Source organism: Thermothielavioides terrestris, chromosome 5, assembly GCF_000226115.1.
Source record: "Thermothielavioides terrestris NRRL 8126 chromosome 5, complete sequence".
NCBI lineage: Eukaryota > Fungi > Ascomycota > Sordariomycetes > Sordariales > Chaetomiaceae > Thermothielavioides > Thermothielavioides terrestris.
Genome location: NC_016461.1, coordinates 2904073 through 2918589, shown reverse-complemented (window position 1 = coordinate 2918589; position 14517 = coordinate 2904073). Strand labels below are relative to the sequence as shown.

At 59.6% G+C, this 14517-nt stretch overlaps 5 protein-coding genes across 5 annotated transcripts; 1 reads left to right on the top strand and 4 right to left on the bottom strand.

The window, feature by feature from the left end:
• Positions 1 to 193: 193 nt before the first annotated feature.
• On the bottom strand, positions 194 to 1269 carry THITE_2122252 (uncharacterized protein). The gene is made up of 2 exons (XM_003656906.1): positions 563 to 1269; positions 194 to 500 (listed from the first exon to the last, which is right to left on the bottom strand). Exons 1-2 carry the CDS (start codon positions 1133 to 1135, stop codon positions 312 to 314), a joined length of 762 nt encoding a protein of 253 aa, XP_003656954.1. The 5' UTR covers positions 1136 to 1269; the 3' UTR covers positions 194 to 311.
• Positions 1270 to 2310: 1041 nt separating this feature from the next.
• THITE_2122251 (uncharacterized protein) lies at positions 2311 to 3263 on the bottom strand. Its single transcript, XM_003656905.1, has one exon. The coding sequence runs from the start codon at positions 3224 to 3226 to the stop codon at positions 2678 to 2680; it is 549 nt and encodes a 182-aa protein (XP_003656953.1). The 5' UTR covers positions 3227 to 3263; the 3' UTR covers positions 2311 to 2677.
• A 1182-nt stretch (positions 3264 to 4445) lies between these two features.
• THITE_2122249 (uncharacterized protein) lies at positions 4446 to 6079 on the bottom strand. Its single transcript, XM_003656904.1, has 4 exons — positions 5797 to 6079; positions 5477 to 5730; positions 4683 to 5409; positions 4446 to 4615 (listed from the first exon to the last, which is right to left on the bottom strand). The coding sequence occupies exons 1-3, from the start codon at positions 5857 to 5859 to the stop codon at positions 4713 to 4715; spliced, it is 1014 nt and encodes a 337-aa protein (XP_003656952.1). The 5' UTR covers positions 5860 to 6079; the 3' UTR covers positions 4446 to 4615; positions 4683 to 4712.
• Positions 6080 to 6427: 348 nt separating this feature from the next.
• On the top strand, positions 6428 to 9219 carry THITE_134990 (histone deacetylase-like protein). Its single transcript, XM_003656903.1, has 4 exons — positions 6428 to 6895; positions 6984 to 7284; positions 7373 to 7914; positions 7984 to 9219. The coding sequence occupies exons 1-4, from the start codon at positions 6686 to 6688 to the stop codon at positions 8860 to 8862; spliced, it is 1932 nt and encodes a 643-aa protein (XP_003656951.1). The 5' UTR covers positions 6428 to 6685; the 3' UTR covers positions 8863 to 9219.
• A 311-nt stretch (positions 9220 to 9530) lies between these two features.
• On the bottom strand, positions 9531 to 13097 carry THITE_2122245 (uncharacterized protein). The gene is made up of 2 exons (XM_003656902.1): positions 10952 to 13097; positions 9531 to 10887 (listed from the first exon to the last, which is right to left on the bottom strand). The coding sequence occupies exons 1-2, from the start codon at positions 12969 to 12971 to the stop codon at positions 10136 to 10138; spliced, it is 2772 nt and encodes a 923-aa protein (XP_003656950.1). The 5' UTR covers positions 12972 to 13097; the 3' UTR covers positions 9531 to 10135.
• Between the last annotated feature and the right edge of the window lie 1420 nt (positions 13098 to 14517).

Below are 14517 nucleotides of genomic sequence, written 5' to 3'. Positions count from 1 at the left end.
CGGTTTCACCTCAGCGGTCAAACATGGCTCGATCAGGGCCAACGCCGAGTGCCCCGCGCTTTCGCTAGCCGCCATCTCGAGCCACGCCAGGGACGCCGGTAGTAATCTTTGTGCTTAGAGCATGTAGACTGTCAACGATTCAGTTAAGCATCCTTTTAGCTGGTCTAATTATTTTCTGCGCAGCATAGCGAGAAGGTGGTCCGCACAGCCCAAATGCTGTTCGTTGGTCGAGTAGCTTTCAAACAGGAGGTCAGCCCAAGCCTGCACGATCTCGTCGCTCGACTTCGCCAGCGTGGCGTCGAGACCGCCGCCTAGGATTCCCTCGGTTGACCGCAGCTCCACCAGCTGAAGAGAATCGGCGAAGTGCTTGGCACCAGCTGAAGAGAATCGGCGAAGTGCTTGGCAAAGAAGGCTCGGACGTCGTCCGGGCGTGTGTGGAAGGACTGCACCGTGGGTTTCTCCTGTCCTGGCTCGAACTTCTCATACCGCCCGTCAATCAGCTGTGGCAAGACGGTTAGCAGCCTAATAAGGGCAGCAAGCGTTCACGGTCCCGGATACTGACATATTTCGAATAGAACTCCTTGAGCTCGACAATCTTGCCCGGGTTACGCATTGCAACGTCTCGCAGGTGCGCGTCGATGGTGACGAACGCGACAAACACCAACCCTCCGTCGGGCCTTGCCAGCTCGAGCGCGTGAGAGACTGCCGTTGCGCGCTCCGACTCTTCCAGGAGGTGGTACAGCGGCCCGAGCAGCAAGACCGCGTCGTAAGCGCCCTCGGGGAGCGCGGACTTGTCGAGTGCATTCCCCACGGCGATGCTGCGGAGCAGCGGCCGGTTTCCAGCTGCCCTCCGCTGGTCCTGTTCAGTCTGGGCCAGCCGGATCAGCTCAGGCGTCAGGTCGATGAGATCGACGTCGTGGCCCTCGTCGGCGAGCGCAAACGCTATCTTGCCGGGGCCGCCGCCGATGTCAGCGATCCGCTTGGGCCCAGTGCCCGAGGCAGAGGCAGAGGACAGGCCCTTGCGGATGGCGCGCAGCGTTATCTCCCGCTCCATGGGATGGTCCGCAAGTCGCTGACTCTCGAGCTGAGATATCCTGCCGTACAGCTTAGAAACGCTCTCGATGACCGTCGGCATGTTGAAGAAGTAAGCTGCTTTGGGGAGGGCGTATCAGAGTTTGTACGAAAATATTCAACACTTCGGTTTCACCTCTCCAATGGAGGTCGCGTTTGTCCCAGAGACAATCACTCATGTGCAGCCAGAATTCCCTCACCACCGTGCTAACACAGCCACGCCAAGATTGACGGCGGGCGCGATGTTACTCCACTGCCGCACGTAAGATGAATGAAGAAACAAGCTGCAACCTGATATTCACATCATATCCGAGCTACGAGAAGACAATTGCCAGGGTTGAGCAGCAACGGTCTGTCACAAAGTGTTTCTGGGCTCCTAGTTAACCGTCACGGCGGCACAGTCACAGGAGTCAAGGGCTAGAAAACAGCCACCGCCCCAGTCACGCCATGTTGATTGACGACTGTCTCGAGAGACAGCCCAGGCCCCATGAAAGAGGGATTGTCGGGAAATTGGAATCTGTCAGCACCCCCTACCTGGTTCCTCATAAAGGACTCTCCCAGTTTGTTCCGCCAGAGGGTCAGAGTAAGTCATCGGCACGCGACGCTGACCATCAAAGAGACAGAGGATTGGATGGTCAAACAAAGAAACCGTCGTCCTGAGCAGGCATTTGAATACATCCATGTGGATGCCGTCAGATCGAGCCGCTTGTCCTCCCTGCCTACGCAGCTTGCTCTGCTCTCTTGAACATTCCTCCCGCCTTTCTCCCTTTTCCCTTTTTTTTGCCACTGTGGACCTGGTTATCCAGCACTGACCCTTGACGTGGAAAGCCGCCCACGCACTGGAGCACGGCCCGAGGCCGTTTGATAGGTGCGCACCGAGAGCTGACCTTGGCCGCCAAGATCTGGAGCAACGAAGCAGCCATGAAGGACTGCACGGATATCTCAACTCGAGTCGGTGTAAGTGGTGAACAACCAGCGGGCCAGTTCATGGCAAGTCTGCGTAAGCCCTTTGTCGAGTTGCTAAACACCGCGATTGTGCTACCCATCTTTGACGGCGGCAATGTGGGGATCCGGAGACGCCATCTGCAGCAGCTCATGCTCTCTCCGACCAACGGTGCGTGGGCCGCCAAGGATGGCGGGAATTCTGCTCATCCGCCTGCGCCGGCGTTTCTGTCATCCAACGGAATGTAAGCGAGAAACCAGGTGACTTGGCGGCTTGGTAGGTAGCAATGAGGTGGGAGAAGAAACACTTCAGGTTGCAGACAGTGATGCGGGACTTCGATGGGAGATCTATTAGTTGGGGTGGGGGGAAGCCGTATGTTATCTATTGACAGAGGATGCGACTGCTTGAAACATTGCAGGTTATATAGGCAGCGGATATATAAAAAGCGAAAACTGAGAGGCACAGGTCTGGCTGATCTACAGAAAGGGAGAAGTATAGTCAGGGATGGACTCAGAAGCCCAAGGTAGGGGGCAGGGGACTTTGTACATCGGCAGTCGATGTTCATACTTTAGGGCCCAGGTCGAAATCTTTGAGGACGTACCAGACAAAGAATTCTTCCCAGGGTCGTTATGAAGCCTTAGCAGCTGCAACTGCACGCAGCTCTCAACCAAGGTCCGACAACTCCTGCTCCAGGTCCCAAAATGCATCTTCCAATGATGGCACAGGGCTCGTACCTCGGGTTGGGCGTTCTCCACGAGCCTTCCGCATTCTGAAGGAGTCCGGCGAGAAGCCGTCGAAACTGTTGCCAGCCACGGCATCAGCCGGCACAGCCAGCTCTTCATCCCAAGCAGCGGCCGCCGGACCGCGGAGGCAACACATCTCCAGCAGTCCAAGCGCCTCAGGATACATCCTCATAAACGGACACCAGAACTTCTCATGCACCAGACACGGCACGTTGCGCGGCGTCAACGACCACCTCGCACTGGCGCCATACCTCTCCGCGTCCCAAGCCAGCCGGCGCAGGATCCAGAGCACCAGCCCGGCAATATACCGCTCGCGCTGGCCGCCGGCGCCGCCGTCTGCCACGCAGAAATACCACGCGCGCGCAAACTCGTCCAGCAGCGTCGGCACCGCCATCACCCTCGCCGCGGTGCGCACCATCTCCCCGACCCAGCCTACATAAGGCGGCTCCAGCGCGAGCGGCCTCACCATGCCGAGCCGATGCCACACCCCACCGCCGCCCTCCGCGTCCCCCTCTCCCTCCCCATCCCCAACCGCGCGCAGCTTAAACCCCCACACCCGCCCGTGCGCAGGGACACCAATCACCTCCGCCCCGCCGACCCCTCCTCCCCCTTCCTCCGCCCCATCATCAACAGGCTCACAAGAGAGATGCCGAGTGGACCGTCGGGAAGGATATACCCACCAGCCAGCCGCGCGGGCCCAGGAGAGGATGACGCGCTTGTCGGCGGCCGGGCAGACGACGCTGACGTGTGCGGCGGCGGCGGCGGCCGCCCCGCCGCCGGGGTGGCCCCAGACCATGAGGGCGGCGTGGCCGGTGACGGCGTAGCGGGTGTGCGCGAGCGCGTGGTCGAACGTGTCGAGCAGCAGCTTGAGCGTCGCCGGGGTCAGCGGCTCGGTGCAGAGCGGCGGGGGCTCCTGCGGCTGGAGGCGGGCTGGCGTGGGCGAGCGGGAGGTTGGGGTGGGGAGGGCAGGGGGAGGAGTTGGGGTTGGGCTTGGGAATTTGTCTGGATGGTGGTGGGAGGGGATGATGGGAGTTGCTTGGGAGAATGAGGAGGGGGTCTGGGGAAGGGGGCCGAGGGCAGAGATCGCAGCGGGATGTTGCTGTTGTTGTTGTTCTTGTTGTGGTCTTCTGGTGTTGCTCCACTGGAGCTCCTCCTCCCTGTGTGCTGTTTTCTGCGCAGGCATCATCCATTCGTGGTTGTGGCAGGAGGGCTGTGCGTGCTGATTGCGCGTTTGTCCGCTTCTCAATGCTTGAATGTCAGCAGGACGTTGTATGCACCTCCGCAAATGAAGACTGCCGTCTCGCCAGCCGACGATACGCCAGTCAGGGGCCTGGGTCTGCGCTCCGCTGCAGTCGGCCTTGTTGTTCAACGACGTCAGAAGCTCGGTTAGTTGCTCTTTCTCGTCACTCGTTGGAGGATAAAAGTAAGGCGAGAGATCATCCAAAGGCTTGCGACGTTTTGCCTTTCTTGGTCGACGGCAGGTTAGCCAGTTCAGTACGGAGATGGCCTTCCAGCGGAGGTGTTGCAACATGGTGCGAGCATCTCTTGTCCACACACACGCGACATAGTGTCCAAGGGTGGGCCTGGGTTATATTCAGGCTGAGCCTTCCCTGTGCGCCGTCGGGTTGCAAGGTCGAAGGAGAACAAGTCCTTTGTACACACGCCGAGCTCAGCTCACCCGCCCCGGTCCAAACTTTGTTAACAAAGGGGTGGGAGACGATCAGGGCACAAAGGATTCGCTGACAGCGTTCACAGCTGTAACCCCGGCCAGCGCGCTCGCATTTCTCAAATCCACGATGGCACTGGAGACTTGCCAAAAACGAGGCACCGATATTCCATCGGATACATGGCTACCAGTCTAGCGCCCTAGCCCCTCCATCAGCCAAAACGCCTAGTCATACAACGCCTTAACCGGATGGCCGTACGCCCGTGAGTATGCTGGATTAGTCCGTGATTCAGAGCTCCTCTTCTTCTACCTCCATTTGGTCGCCGTTCGGCTGCCCGTTTACCCAGGCAGGTGCGTCCTTTTTCGCCATAGTCGCCTCCTTGTCGATCATCTGCCTCGACACGGCGACGATGTTGTCCTCGATCAGCTGCTGTCCGACGTCCTCGAGATGCTTCTTTGGATCAAGTTTGCCGACGTAGCGCGTCTTCAGTTGATCCTTAGTCAACTCGGTTTCCTCTTTGACCCGCTTCTCGTAGCCCTCGGCCAAGCTGACCAGCCGCTGCAGCCGCTCCTTGGTCCGCTGGCCCTCGGTCCGGAAGTCTTCCATCTGCAGCGCGTCCGTCCAGGGGTGCTTGTGCAAGTTCATCAGCATGTTCTCCTCGAGCGCCGTTTTGCGGTAGTTAATGCCGATCGAGTAGTAGTGCCGGTTGAGCCCGTGGATGAGCGCCTGGATGGACGGCTTGTTCAAGTGGCCCAAGTTCGACGTCGTCTGACGCGGCTCCTGGCCCATCATCAAGGACTGGGGGTTGATGAGGCGGAAGGCATCGATGACGACCTTCCCCTTGACGGACTGGATGGGATCGACGACGACGGCGACGGCGCGGGGGGTGAGCTGTTCGAAGCTCTGCTGCGTGTTGATGTCGACCGAGGACAGCCAGCAGCCGAACCCGGGATGGGAATGGTACCAGCCGACGACCGACTCGGGTCTTGCAGAGCACTCGTCAGCGGCCGGGTGCGGGATGGAGCCGCGAGCGCAAGTGTTGTATCACATACCTGCCTGTTTGCCGGAGCATGTCCATCATCTTCATCTGGAAGACCGGGTCGACGGCCTCTACGCTGACGCCGGTGCCGCTCTGGGGCATGGCAAACACATCCACCACGCGGACAGTGAAATCGTCGACAAACTCGCCCAGCATGAGACCCATGACTTCCATCGGCACGCCGGCGCGGCCGTGTCGGAGCATCTTGAGCAGGGCCAGGGACGAGATGTGCACGGTCTCGGAGTTGTCGATCAGGTTTGTGTTATCCTGAGGACAGGCGCCACGTTAGCAATGGCCAAAGGCTGGCAAGTTGCCGCGCGGAGAAGCGCCTACCGTGCCCGGGGCAGCATTGCCGAAGCCCATGCCGCTGCTGAGCAGGCTTCTAAATCGATCCATTGGAGCGGATAAGTGCTGGACAAGAATTCTGCTACTGAGTAGACGGCGCGCAATGGTTGGTCGCTTGCGATAAAGGAACGAGCCTTTTGTTGCGCAAACTCGGAGGCGGAAGGGCGAGATTTAGGGAGGAGCTGGTCGCTGGGACCTTGGAGCTTGGTGCTGATTGCCGTTGTTAGTTGCTGGATGGACCCGTCACCAGCTGGTTGTTGACGAAAGCCTGGGCAGCCTGCGGCGTGATTACCTAAGGCCCAGTGCGTGCGCTGTTCTTGTGGCTCCAGCCCCGCTGGGGTTGCCCCACATTACTCGCCCCACCAAACGGCAAACCCATAAAATTCACAGCCTTGCAGAAGATTTTCCGATTTTTAACCGACCCAATCACCGATCACCAGATTGCTCAACGCACGTGCCACCAGAGCTGAGCTGACCAATGCGCGTCAAGATGAGCACAGGCAGAGGCGCTAAGCCTGAGCTGGCTAGCGGAATCTCGGCCTCTTCCTCTCGCTCAGTTGCAGCCAACTCGAACTCCAGGCGCATTCGCATTTTCGAGCCGAGTCCTTCCTACGGCCGCGAAATCGACTTCGTCCCTCCGCACCACCACTACGAAGTAAGCAGCAACGACGCGGACAGCGAGGAGTCGAGCAGCGAATCCAGCGACGAAGAGCCATCGTTCGTGTGCGACAGCGACCGTGATAGCGACGACGAAAACATCGACGGCGGAAGTGGCAGCGAGCTTCCCGACGCAGGCCACCCCGCATACCCTGTTCCTTGGGACGACGACAAACTGGCCGCAATCGCCCGCGGCGGTGACGAGACGGTCACGGTCACCATGACCAAGACAACCGACCCGGCGGGTGTCGAGCGCTCCCGCCCGCTGTACTACCGCCTCAACACCCCGAAGAAGAGGGTCGCTTATTTCTACGACTCCGACATTGGCAACTATGCCTACGTGACCGGCCACCCGATGAAGCCGCACCGTATTCGCCTGGCCCACAGCCTGGTGATGAACTACGACATCTACCGGTTTATGGAGATCTACGTAAGTCGGTCCTCGCGCGATTGCGTCGACGCAGAATGTTTTGCCATCGCAATTGCTGACCGGTTTCCCCTCCCCGCTCTCCCGATAGCGCGCGAAGCCGGCTGTGACGTCCGAGATGACGCAGTTTCACACCGACGAGTACATCGAGTTCCTCCAGAAGGTCACGCCTGACAACATGGACTCCTTTATGAGAGAGCAGACCAAGTACAATGTCGGCGATGACTGCCCAGTCTTTGACGGCCTCTTCGAGTTCTGCGGCATCAGCGCAGGCGGCAGCATGGAGGGTGCGGCCCGCCTCAACCGCGAGAAGTGCGACATTGCGATCAATTGGGCGGGTGGTCTTCACCACGCGAAGAAGAGCGAGGCTAGCGGTTTTTGCTACGTCAATGGTATGAGCTTTCCGAGTTTTTTTTGTGGCTATTTATGTTCGCTCGGACGCGTGGCAATGGTTTGTCCTGACTCTTTTTCTCTTTGCAGACATCGTTCTTGCCATTCTCGAGTTGCTCCGATTCAAGAAGCGCGTTCTCTACGTCGACATTGACGTCCACCACGGCGATGGCGTCGAGGAGGCCTTCTACACCACCGATCGCGTCATGACCGTTTCGTTCCACAAGTACGGAGAGTACTTCCCCGGCACCGGCGAGCTTCGCGACATCGGCATCGGCAACGGCAAGTACTATGCCGTGAACTTCCCGCTCCGCGACGGCATCGACGATGTCTCGTACGAGACCATTTTTGAGCCCGTCATCGAGGCCGTCATGAAGTACTATCAGCCGGAGGCCGTTGTTCTCCAGTGCGGTGGCGATAGCCTCTCCGGCGACCGCTTGGGTTGCTTCAACCTCAGCATGCGCGGTCACGCAAACTGCGTCAATTACGTGCGCTCTTTCGGTCTGCCCACTCTTGTGCTTGGCGGCGGTGGCTACACGATGCGCAACGTTGCCCGCACGTGGGCCTACGAAACCGGCCGCCTCATCGGCGTCGAGATGGACTCAGTCCTGCCGTACAATGAGTACTACGAAGTGAGTTTCTCTTTTTCCTTTTACTTCCACTGACAATCGCGCCATGTGCAGCCAGCTAACCGGTTGCAGTATTATGGTCCCGACTACGAGCTTGATGTGCGCGCCTCCAACATGGAGAACGCGAACAGCTACGAGTACCTCGAGAAGATCAAGGCCGCAGTCATCGAGAACCTGAAGCGGACCGCTCACGCCCCCTCCGTGCAGATGCAAGACGTTCCTCGCCAGGGTCTGGGCACCTCTGACGAACAGGATGCCGAGATGGATGACCGCGATGAGGACGAGAACAAGGACGTCCGCGTGACGCAGCGTCAGTGGGAGAAGCGCGTTGAGCGCGAAGACGAATTCGAGGACTCTGACGATGAGAATCTCGCCCGCGTCAATGGCTCCTACAAGGCCATCGGCCGTTCCCGTCAGGAGACCAACTTCCGCAACGCCAAGAAGGACGATGATGCAATGGACATCGACACCGGCGTTGCTTCCCACGGCGAGCCTGCCACCGAGGCGGCTGCCAATAACGACGACACCATGATCGACGAGGCCTTGGCCGAAGTTCTCGCCGAGACCGAGAAGGCTGACGCCGAGAAGCCTGCCGCGAAGGAGCAGGCCCCCGACGGCGAGAATGCCAAGGTCGACGGCGACGGGGACGTTGATATGGCCGAGCCCTCCGCCGCCGACGAGAAGCCCACCGACGCGACCATTAAGAAGGAAGAAGTCGAGGGCATCTCGGCTGCCGCGGCGGCGCCCACCAAGACCCCGCCGGCCGACGAGGCCGACGCGACTGCGGGCGGCGACGCCAAGGCCGCTGCTGCGAAGCAGCGGGCTTCTCCTTCCCCTGTCGCCGGCGGCGCTGATGCCAAGCCGGCCGAGGCGGTTGCTTCCGCCGAGCCGGCGGAGAAGGCGCCCGACGCCGCCAGCCCTCGGGCCGGCGACGAACAGGCCAAGGCCTAAGTTGGCCTTGTTTCATCAAGCCTGTGGCTTGATGACCAGCCCCGGTGCGCGGCTTGCGACCGGTGTGTAAAAAACAGCGTTATGTAAAGTGGTTTTTGCGACGGCGTTCAGGAGAGCACGGGCCCGGACGGGAATGGCGGCTTGGGCGGGCTTGCGGATTGGAGTTTATGGATTCGGCCGGCTGCCTTAGTTTATGCGCCCGCCATTTCGCTGCGTGCTTTTGCTTGCCGCAGAGGGTTGGGCAATTTTTTTATGGCTCACGGGTTCCGAGGATTGCGCCTGCGAGGTTTTTTTTCATCCTCGATACAGCAAGGTCGCATTATACCACTACAATGGGAAATGGGCTTTTTTCATGGTAATTCTTGCCCTGTGATCTTGACCAACGTGCCCATGCTCTTCCGATTTTGAGTGCCGTCATGCCCGCCATGAACGCAGAGTCTGACCCAGATCTGACACGCGTCGGTGACCCGCTGTGGCAATCTACCTGCCGAAGCCGGGCTTGAGTCTTACGCTACTCCACCCGGGTACGCAACTGGCGTGATATGAGAACACGGTCGGCTGGGTCAAAGTCGTCAATGTAGGGGTTTTGCCCAAGAGCAGACTATTCCCGGGCCCACTGCCTCTGCGAATGGCAGTCGTGTCAATAGAGGCGACCTTTTTACACATGTGCAAAGTCCCTCCTTAGCGCATCCGATCAGCGATCAGCGTGAAGTAGTTCTGAAGCAGAGGTAGGTAAATAAGAGACGAGAACTGTGGGAAAAGCACGAGGACTGGTATGCTTTGGAACTCTCCAAGTTCTAGTGTCTCGGCTTCATCTGAACAGTCAACTGGGCTGCACGCAGCTTCACCAACCCAACACACGTAGGACTCCGATCACTGTCGTATGATCGCACCCAGCGACTCTCCGCAAGTTCGTGTCTATTACTATTATGTGTTCGTTGTCTTTCATGTCAAACCCTGCCAAATCCAGGGATGCCCGAGTCTATCAATGGTATTCGTTCACAGCTTCCCGCTGACAGACCTTGTTCCCAACAAACCAAATGCCGACCTTGTCCCATGATCCGCTGAACCAACTCCAAACCCCGACATTAACGCCAAACAAAAGGACAATTGGCTGGCCCAGCATCGAGCCGGCATGCCCTCCAACCTTGCATGATCCTGTGCGCCATGCAACCGCGAATATCAAATCCATATTACCACCCAACCGCCTTACCCCCTCCCCGATCGAAGTGGCAACAACCCCCTTCACCCCCTCTTTCCTTGGTTCTCCAACCTAAAAACTAAACAACCCACTCCTCCTCTTCCCAAACGGATACACCAGCAGCGCGCTGAGCGACAGCCCGACCGAGATGTTGATGGCGACCTGGACGACACTGAACAACACGCTAAACGCCGAGTTACTCAGGTCGGCGCCGGACGTCGAGGCGTTGGTGGTGGTGGTCGTCAGCACTGACGGCGACGACGAGGACGAGGAGGAGGACAGCGGCAGCGCGGCGGCGGCGGCCGTGCTGCCGTTGACGATGGTGCCGTTGGCGAGGATCGTCTCGTTGCGCACGATCTGGTCGGCGCTGGTGATGCCGCTCAGCAGCGAGCCGCTGGCGGCCAGGCCCGAGGGCACCTGCACGAAGATGGCGGGCAGCATGGCGGCGGCGGCGAGGCCGTAGCCGATCTGGCGGGCGCGCGCCCCGGCGGAGGGCCGGCGGCCCAGTTCGATGTCTTCGTCCTCTTTGCTGTTGGCGGGGTGCGGGAGCGTCTCGTCGGAGTCGCCGGCCGGGGGGCAGTTGTGGTACGGAGAATGGCGAGGCTGGCGGAGTTTACCGCGGACGCGATGGAGGCGGGGCTCGATGGTGTACTCCCAGATGTCGAGGAGGTAGTTTTGGCAGTAGCGGCCGAGGCGGGAGTAGAGGTTGGCGAGGACGCCGATGGTCAGAGCGCCGAGGGAGCTCGGGACGATGCCGTTGCCCTGGAAGAAGCGGGCGGAGAAGTTGTTGACGCAGAAGCCGGCGAGCGAGATGGCTACTTGCACTAGACGATGGCCAATGTCAGCGTCGGAAGTCCTAAAGGGGCACGTACACGGACGGGTACCTACCTGGCGTTTGTTTCCACTTTGCCTGGTTGATGGCACAAAGACACAGGGTGAAGGGCAAGACGAAGAGGATGTAATAATTCTGGGGCGGCCGCTGAGTGTACCAGCTGTCGCCGACTGAGCAGTGCACGGCGCTCACCGCGTTCTTGTCCATGTACCCGTAGATCACCGAGCCGATGGTGAAGCCGTAGCCGAGGAAGAGGGTGTAGATGAGCGCGTAAACCATGCGGACCGAGCCGGAGATCATCTGGTGGCTCTGCAGCTCCAGGCTGGCGCACAGAACCATGTAGCCAGGCAAAATCAAGGCGATGGAGGCTTGTGCGAGCGCCGAGAAGCAAAACAGCTTTCCGCCCCGTATGGACCCAAACGCCCGGGCCAGGAACGAAGTCGCCACGGCCGCGGTGATCTCGAAGACGTTGGCGTAGAGCTCGTTGGAGGGCGAGAGAAAGAGCTGCAGGAATCCCACCAGGCAGCCGAGGAGGAAGCAGATGGGCATGTCGATGTAGCGGCCTTCGAAACCGAAGGGCGCAACCGTGGCCGACGCCACTCCGTACAGAAGGATGCGTAGCCAAATGGGGAACTTGGGCTTGCGTCGTGTGATCTCGTTCAAGCGCGCCGTCGCCTCATCGACGCCGATTCGATCGTGCACTACTTCCTTGTAGATCTCGTGGACGTCGCGCAAACGGCCAAAGTCGAGTCCCTGGGAGGCGCGGACGATCTTGACCTCGGTCGTGTGGATGTTGCTGTCGTCAAACGAGATGATCATGGTGTCGGGCAGGTACAGAAACTGGCCTTCGATGGCCAGCACACGGGCCGACATCCTCATGTAGGCCTCCAGCCGATGCGTTGGCGCGCCGTAGGTCATCAGGGCCTTGCACAGCTTGAGCAGGTAGGTCTGCCGGCTTAGTACCTCGGCGATGTGGATCTTGATGCGGTACTCGTCGTCGACTTTCCTCTTGGATTTGTGCGGCTTCTTGGACTTCTCCACCTCGTGCTTCACCTTCTCGACCGCGTCGGAGATGTCCTTGCCGGATCCCGGAGCGGCAAACATAAAAGAGGACTCCATGAGGCCAGCCAGCGTGCTCGATGATTGCGCCCGCCAGGGCCGGCGGCGACCGTGAGGCCGTGGCGTACTCGACCTCGACGTCGGGGGAGAGCTGGAGGGCGTGCTTGGAGCGCTAGGAAACGGCGAGCCGTACTTCTCGTCGCCCAAGCGCAGTTTGAGCAGGTTTGTGAGGATACCGGCCTTGTACTTTTCCGGCTGCGGAACGTATTCGACATCGTGCTCGACAGGAGTAGCCGATCCGGACTGGGGTGGAACGAAGGACTGCATCAGAGGGCTTCTGTGGCGCGTGTGTCTCCTCACGAGGTGGTCGGCCTCGAGCTGGGCCTCCCTGCGCGGTTCCAGTGCCTCCGGGTCTCCGGAAGGCGCAAAGTCGTGGATCGCGGTGGCTGGCGAGCCGTCGAGAGGGGAGTCCTCGTCAAAGGCGTCGCCAACCGCGGAGTCCACGGAGCCCCTCCGCGATACGGGGACTGAGGAAGTGCCGACAGAGTAAGCCAGCCGATCAGCCCGGTTCTTGGCCTCCACCTCGGATCTGTGAGGTGCTGTGGGCAGGTCGGCCGAAGCCGGCAGGCCGGTTGACTTGCGGAGCACCGGGCGCGGCCGGCTGGGCGAGCTCAACATCTGGGAAACGGAGGCGTACAGTTCGTCCTTATCGAACGAATCTCGCCTCGCAGGGTCTTCGGCATGCAGCGGGGTGGACCCGGTGCTGGACGGAGAGGGCCTGTAGCTAAAGTAATCGCCATGCTGGTCGCCCGTCTCCGGCTCGTTCGGTGTGATGAGGATGGGCGTGCCGAGATTGCTCTCCTGGGGCTCCTTGTCGCTTGCAAACCCTACCCTCTTCTTCTCCTTGCCTTTCAATGGCCGCTGGGGCTCCGTGGTGTCTTGGGCCGACCCTTGCTGCTGCTCGGCGGGAGCAGCGCCTGGCGAAGTCGGGTCTCGAAGCGGTCGCGGCGACGCCATCGCGGCGATAATCACTGAAAATCTCTGGGCCAGTCCGCCGATCGAAGTCCTCCAACGGAAGCGTCTTTATCGAAGCCAGCGATCCGTGTTCTGCTGTCCGGGTTCGAATCTTCGAATCGGAATGCCAGCCGTTCGCCGCTTGGGCGGGGCGAGACGTGGGTGGGGATGTTGCAGAGCTCCTCCTTGATGAGAGCAATTGCCAGGGGCAGCGCGCAAGAAGCGAGATCAACAGACGGCCGGCAAGGCGTGAGCGATGCTCAACTTCAAGCCCTTGAGCACAGGATCGATGAGGATGGAGCATCAAAAAGGACACGGGACAAAGACGGTCGGGAGACGTGGAGAGGGAAGGCAGGATTTGTTACGTGAAGAGGGGCTGGATGGAGAACTGCCCGGTCCAGAAGCGGGAGAGTGGAGCCCTGGGCCTGGCATTGTGTCCCATGGCGTGCGGTGCGGGACGAGGTTGACGTTCGATACCTATCTCCGGCCTGCTACCTTCGCAGTACAGCGTAGTGTAGGTAGGAAGAGGGGGGATCGGCCGCTGGCGCTCCCCGCCAAAGCCCCAAAAGCCCAGGCCTTCATTCAATGGCTGGAGACAAAGCCGGCTCGCTCGGCGCTCGCAGGCCACTCTCTCCCAGCCCAGCACAGGCATTCGTATCCTTGGCGGTGCATAGGTTGTGTCCCGCCACTTCGGTGGGCCGTCGAGTTTCGCAGGTTTCGACCTTTTTTTTTGGTGTGGAGTGAATGGACCAGTTAAAGCTGATAAGACGTCATCGACCCAAGCACAACAGAGCGTCCAGGGTCCTTTCGGGCCTTCGGCAGCCGAGCCGGGTGGCACGTGTGGCTTGGCTGTTTTCCGTTACGAAATCCGGACTGCAATCCAACCTATCTACAATTCACTCCAATTCACTCCGTACAGGCCAAGCAGAGTCAATTGAACAACAACAGTTACCTGAGGTACAACAGTGCACCGGGAGCATTGCATTGTAGAAAATACAATGTAGTAGAGAGTGCACAGGCATTCGCCCATTCCATCAAGTATCAATGAATGACTTAATTGGCGGCGCACACAGAAACCTCCACAGGTAATATACCAGCTGCGCAGTCATTGGAACCCGGTTTCTGCCCAAATGGCCTTCTGGAAGGAAAAGGTCCACGTGGACATGGCCGCGCAATGATTCGATAAGGATCGACTGCGGCTTTTTCTCCCCTGCGATGCGGCTGCTTTCCCAGATCGCGGGACGGCGTGCGCCACTGCCAAGCTTGTCCCTGGCACGGCCGCGGCACGTTCCTCAGGAGATCTGTTCTGTGGAGCATCCGCCCAATTTGGGTTCCATGCTCGGGCTGGGCAAGCAAAAAAGTGAACGGCAGAACCATCAATTTGAGCCGCACCTCGAAACTCCGCACCTCAAAACTCCGCAGAACTGCCGCTTCCACACTATACTACATAGACATCACAACCTTAACGAGGGCGCTGTGTCTCTGGCCTCAAAAGCATCCTCAGTTCTGATCACCAAGTTCCTGCGCATGCACGGCGCCCCCCCCCCCC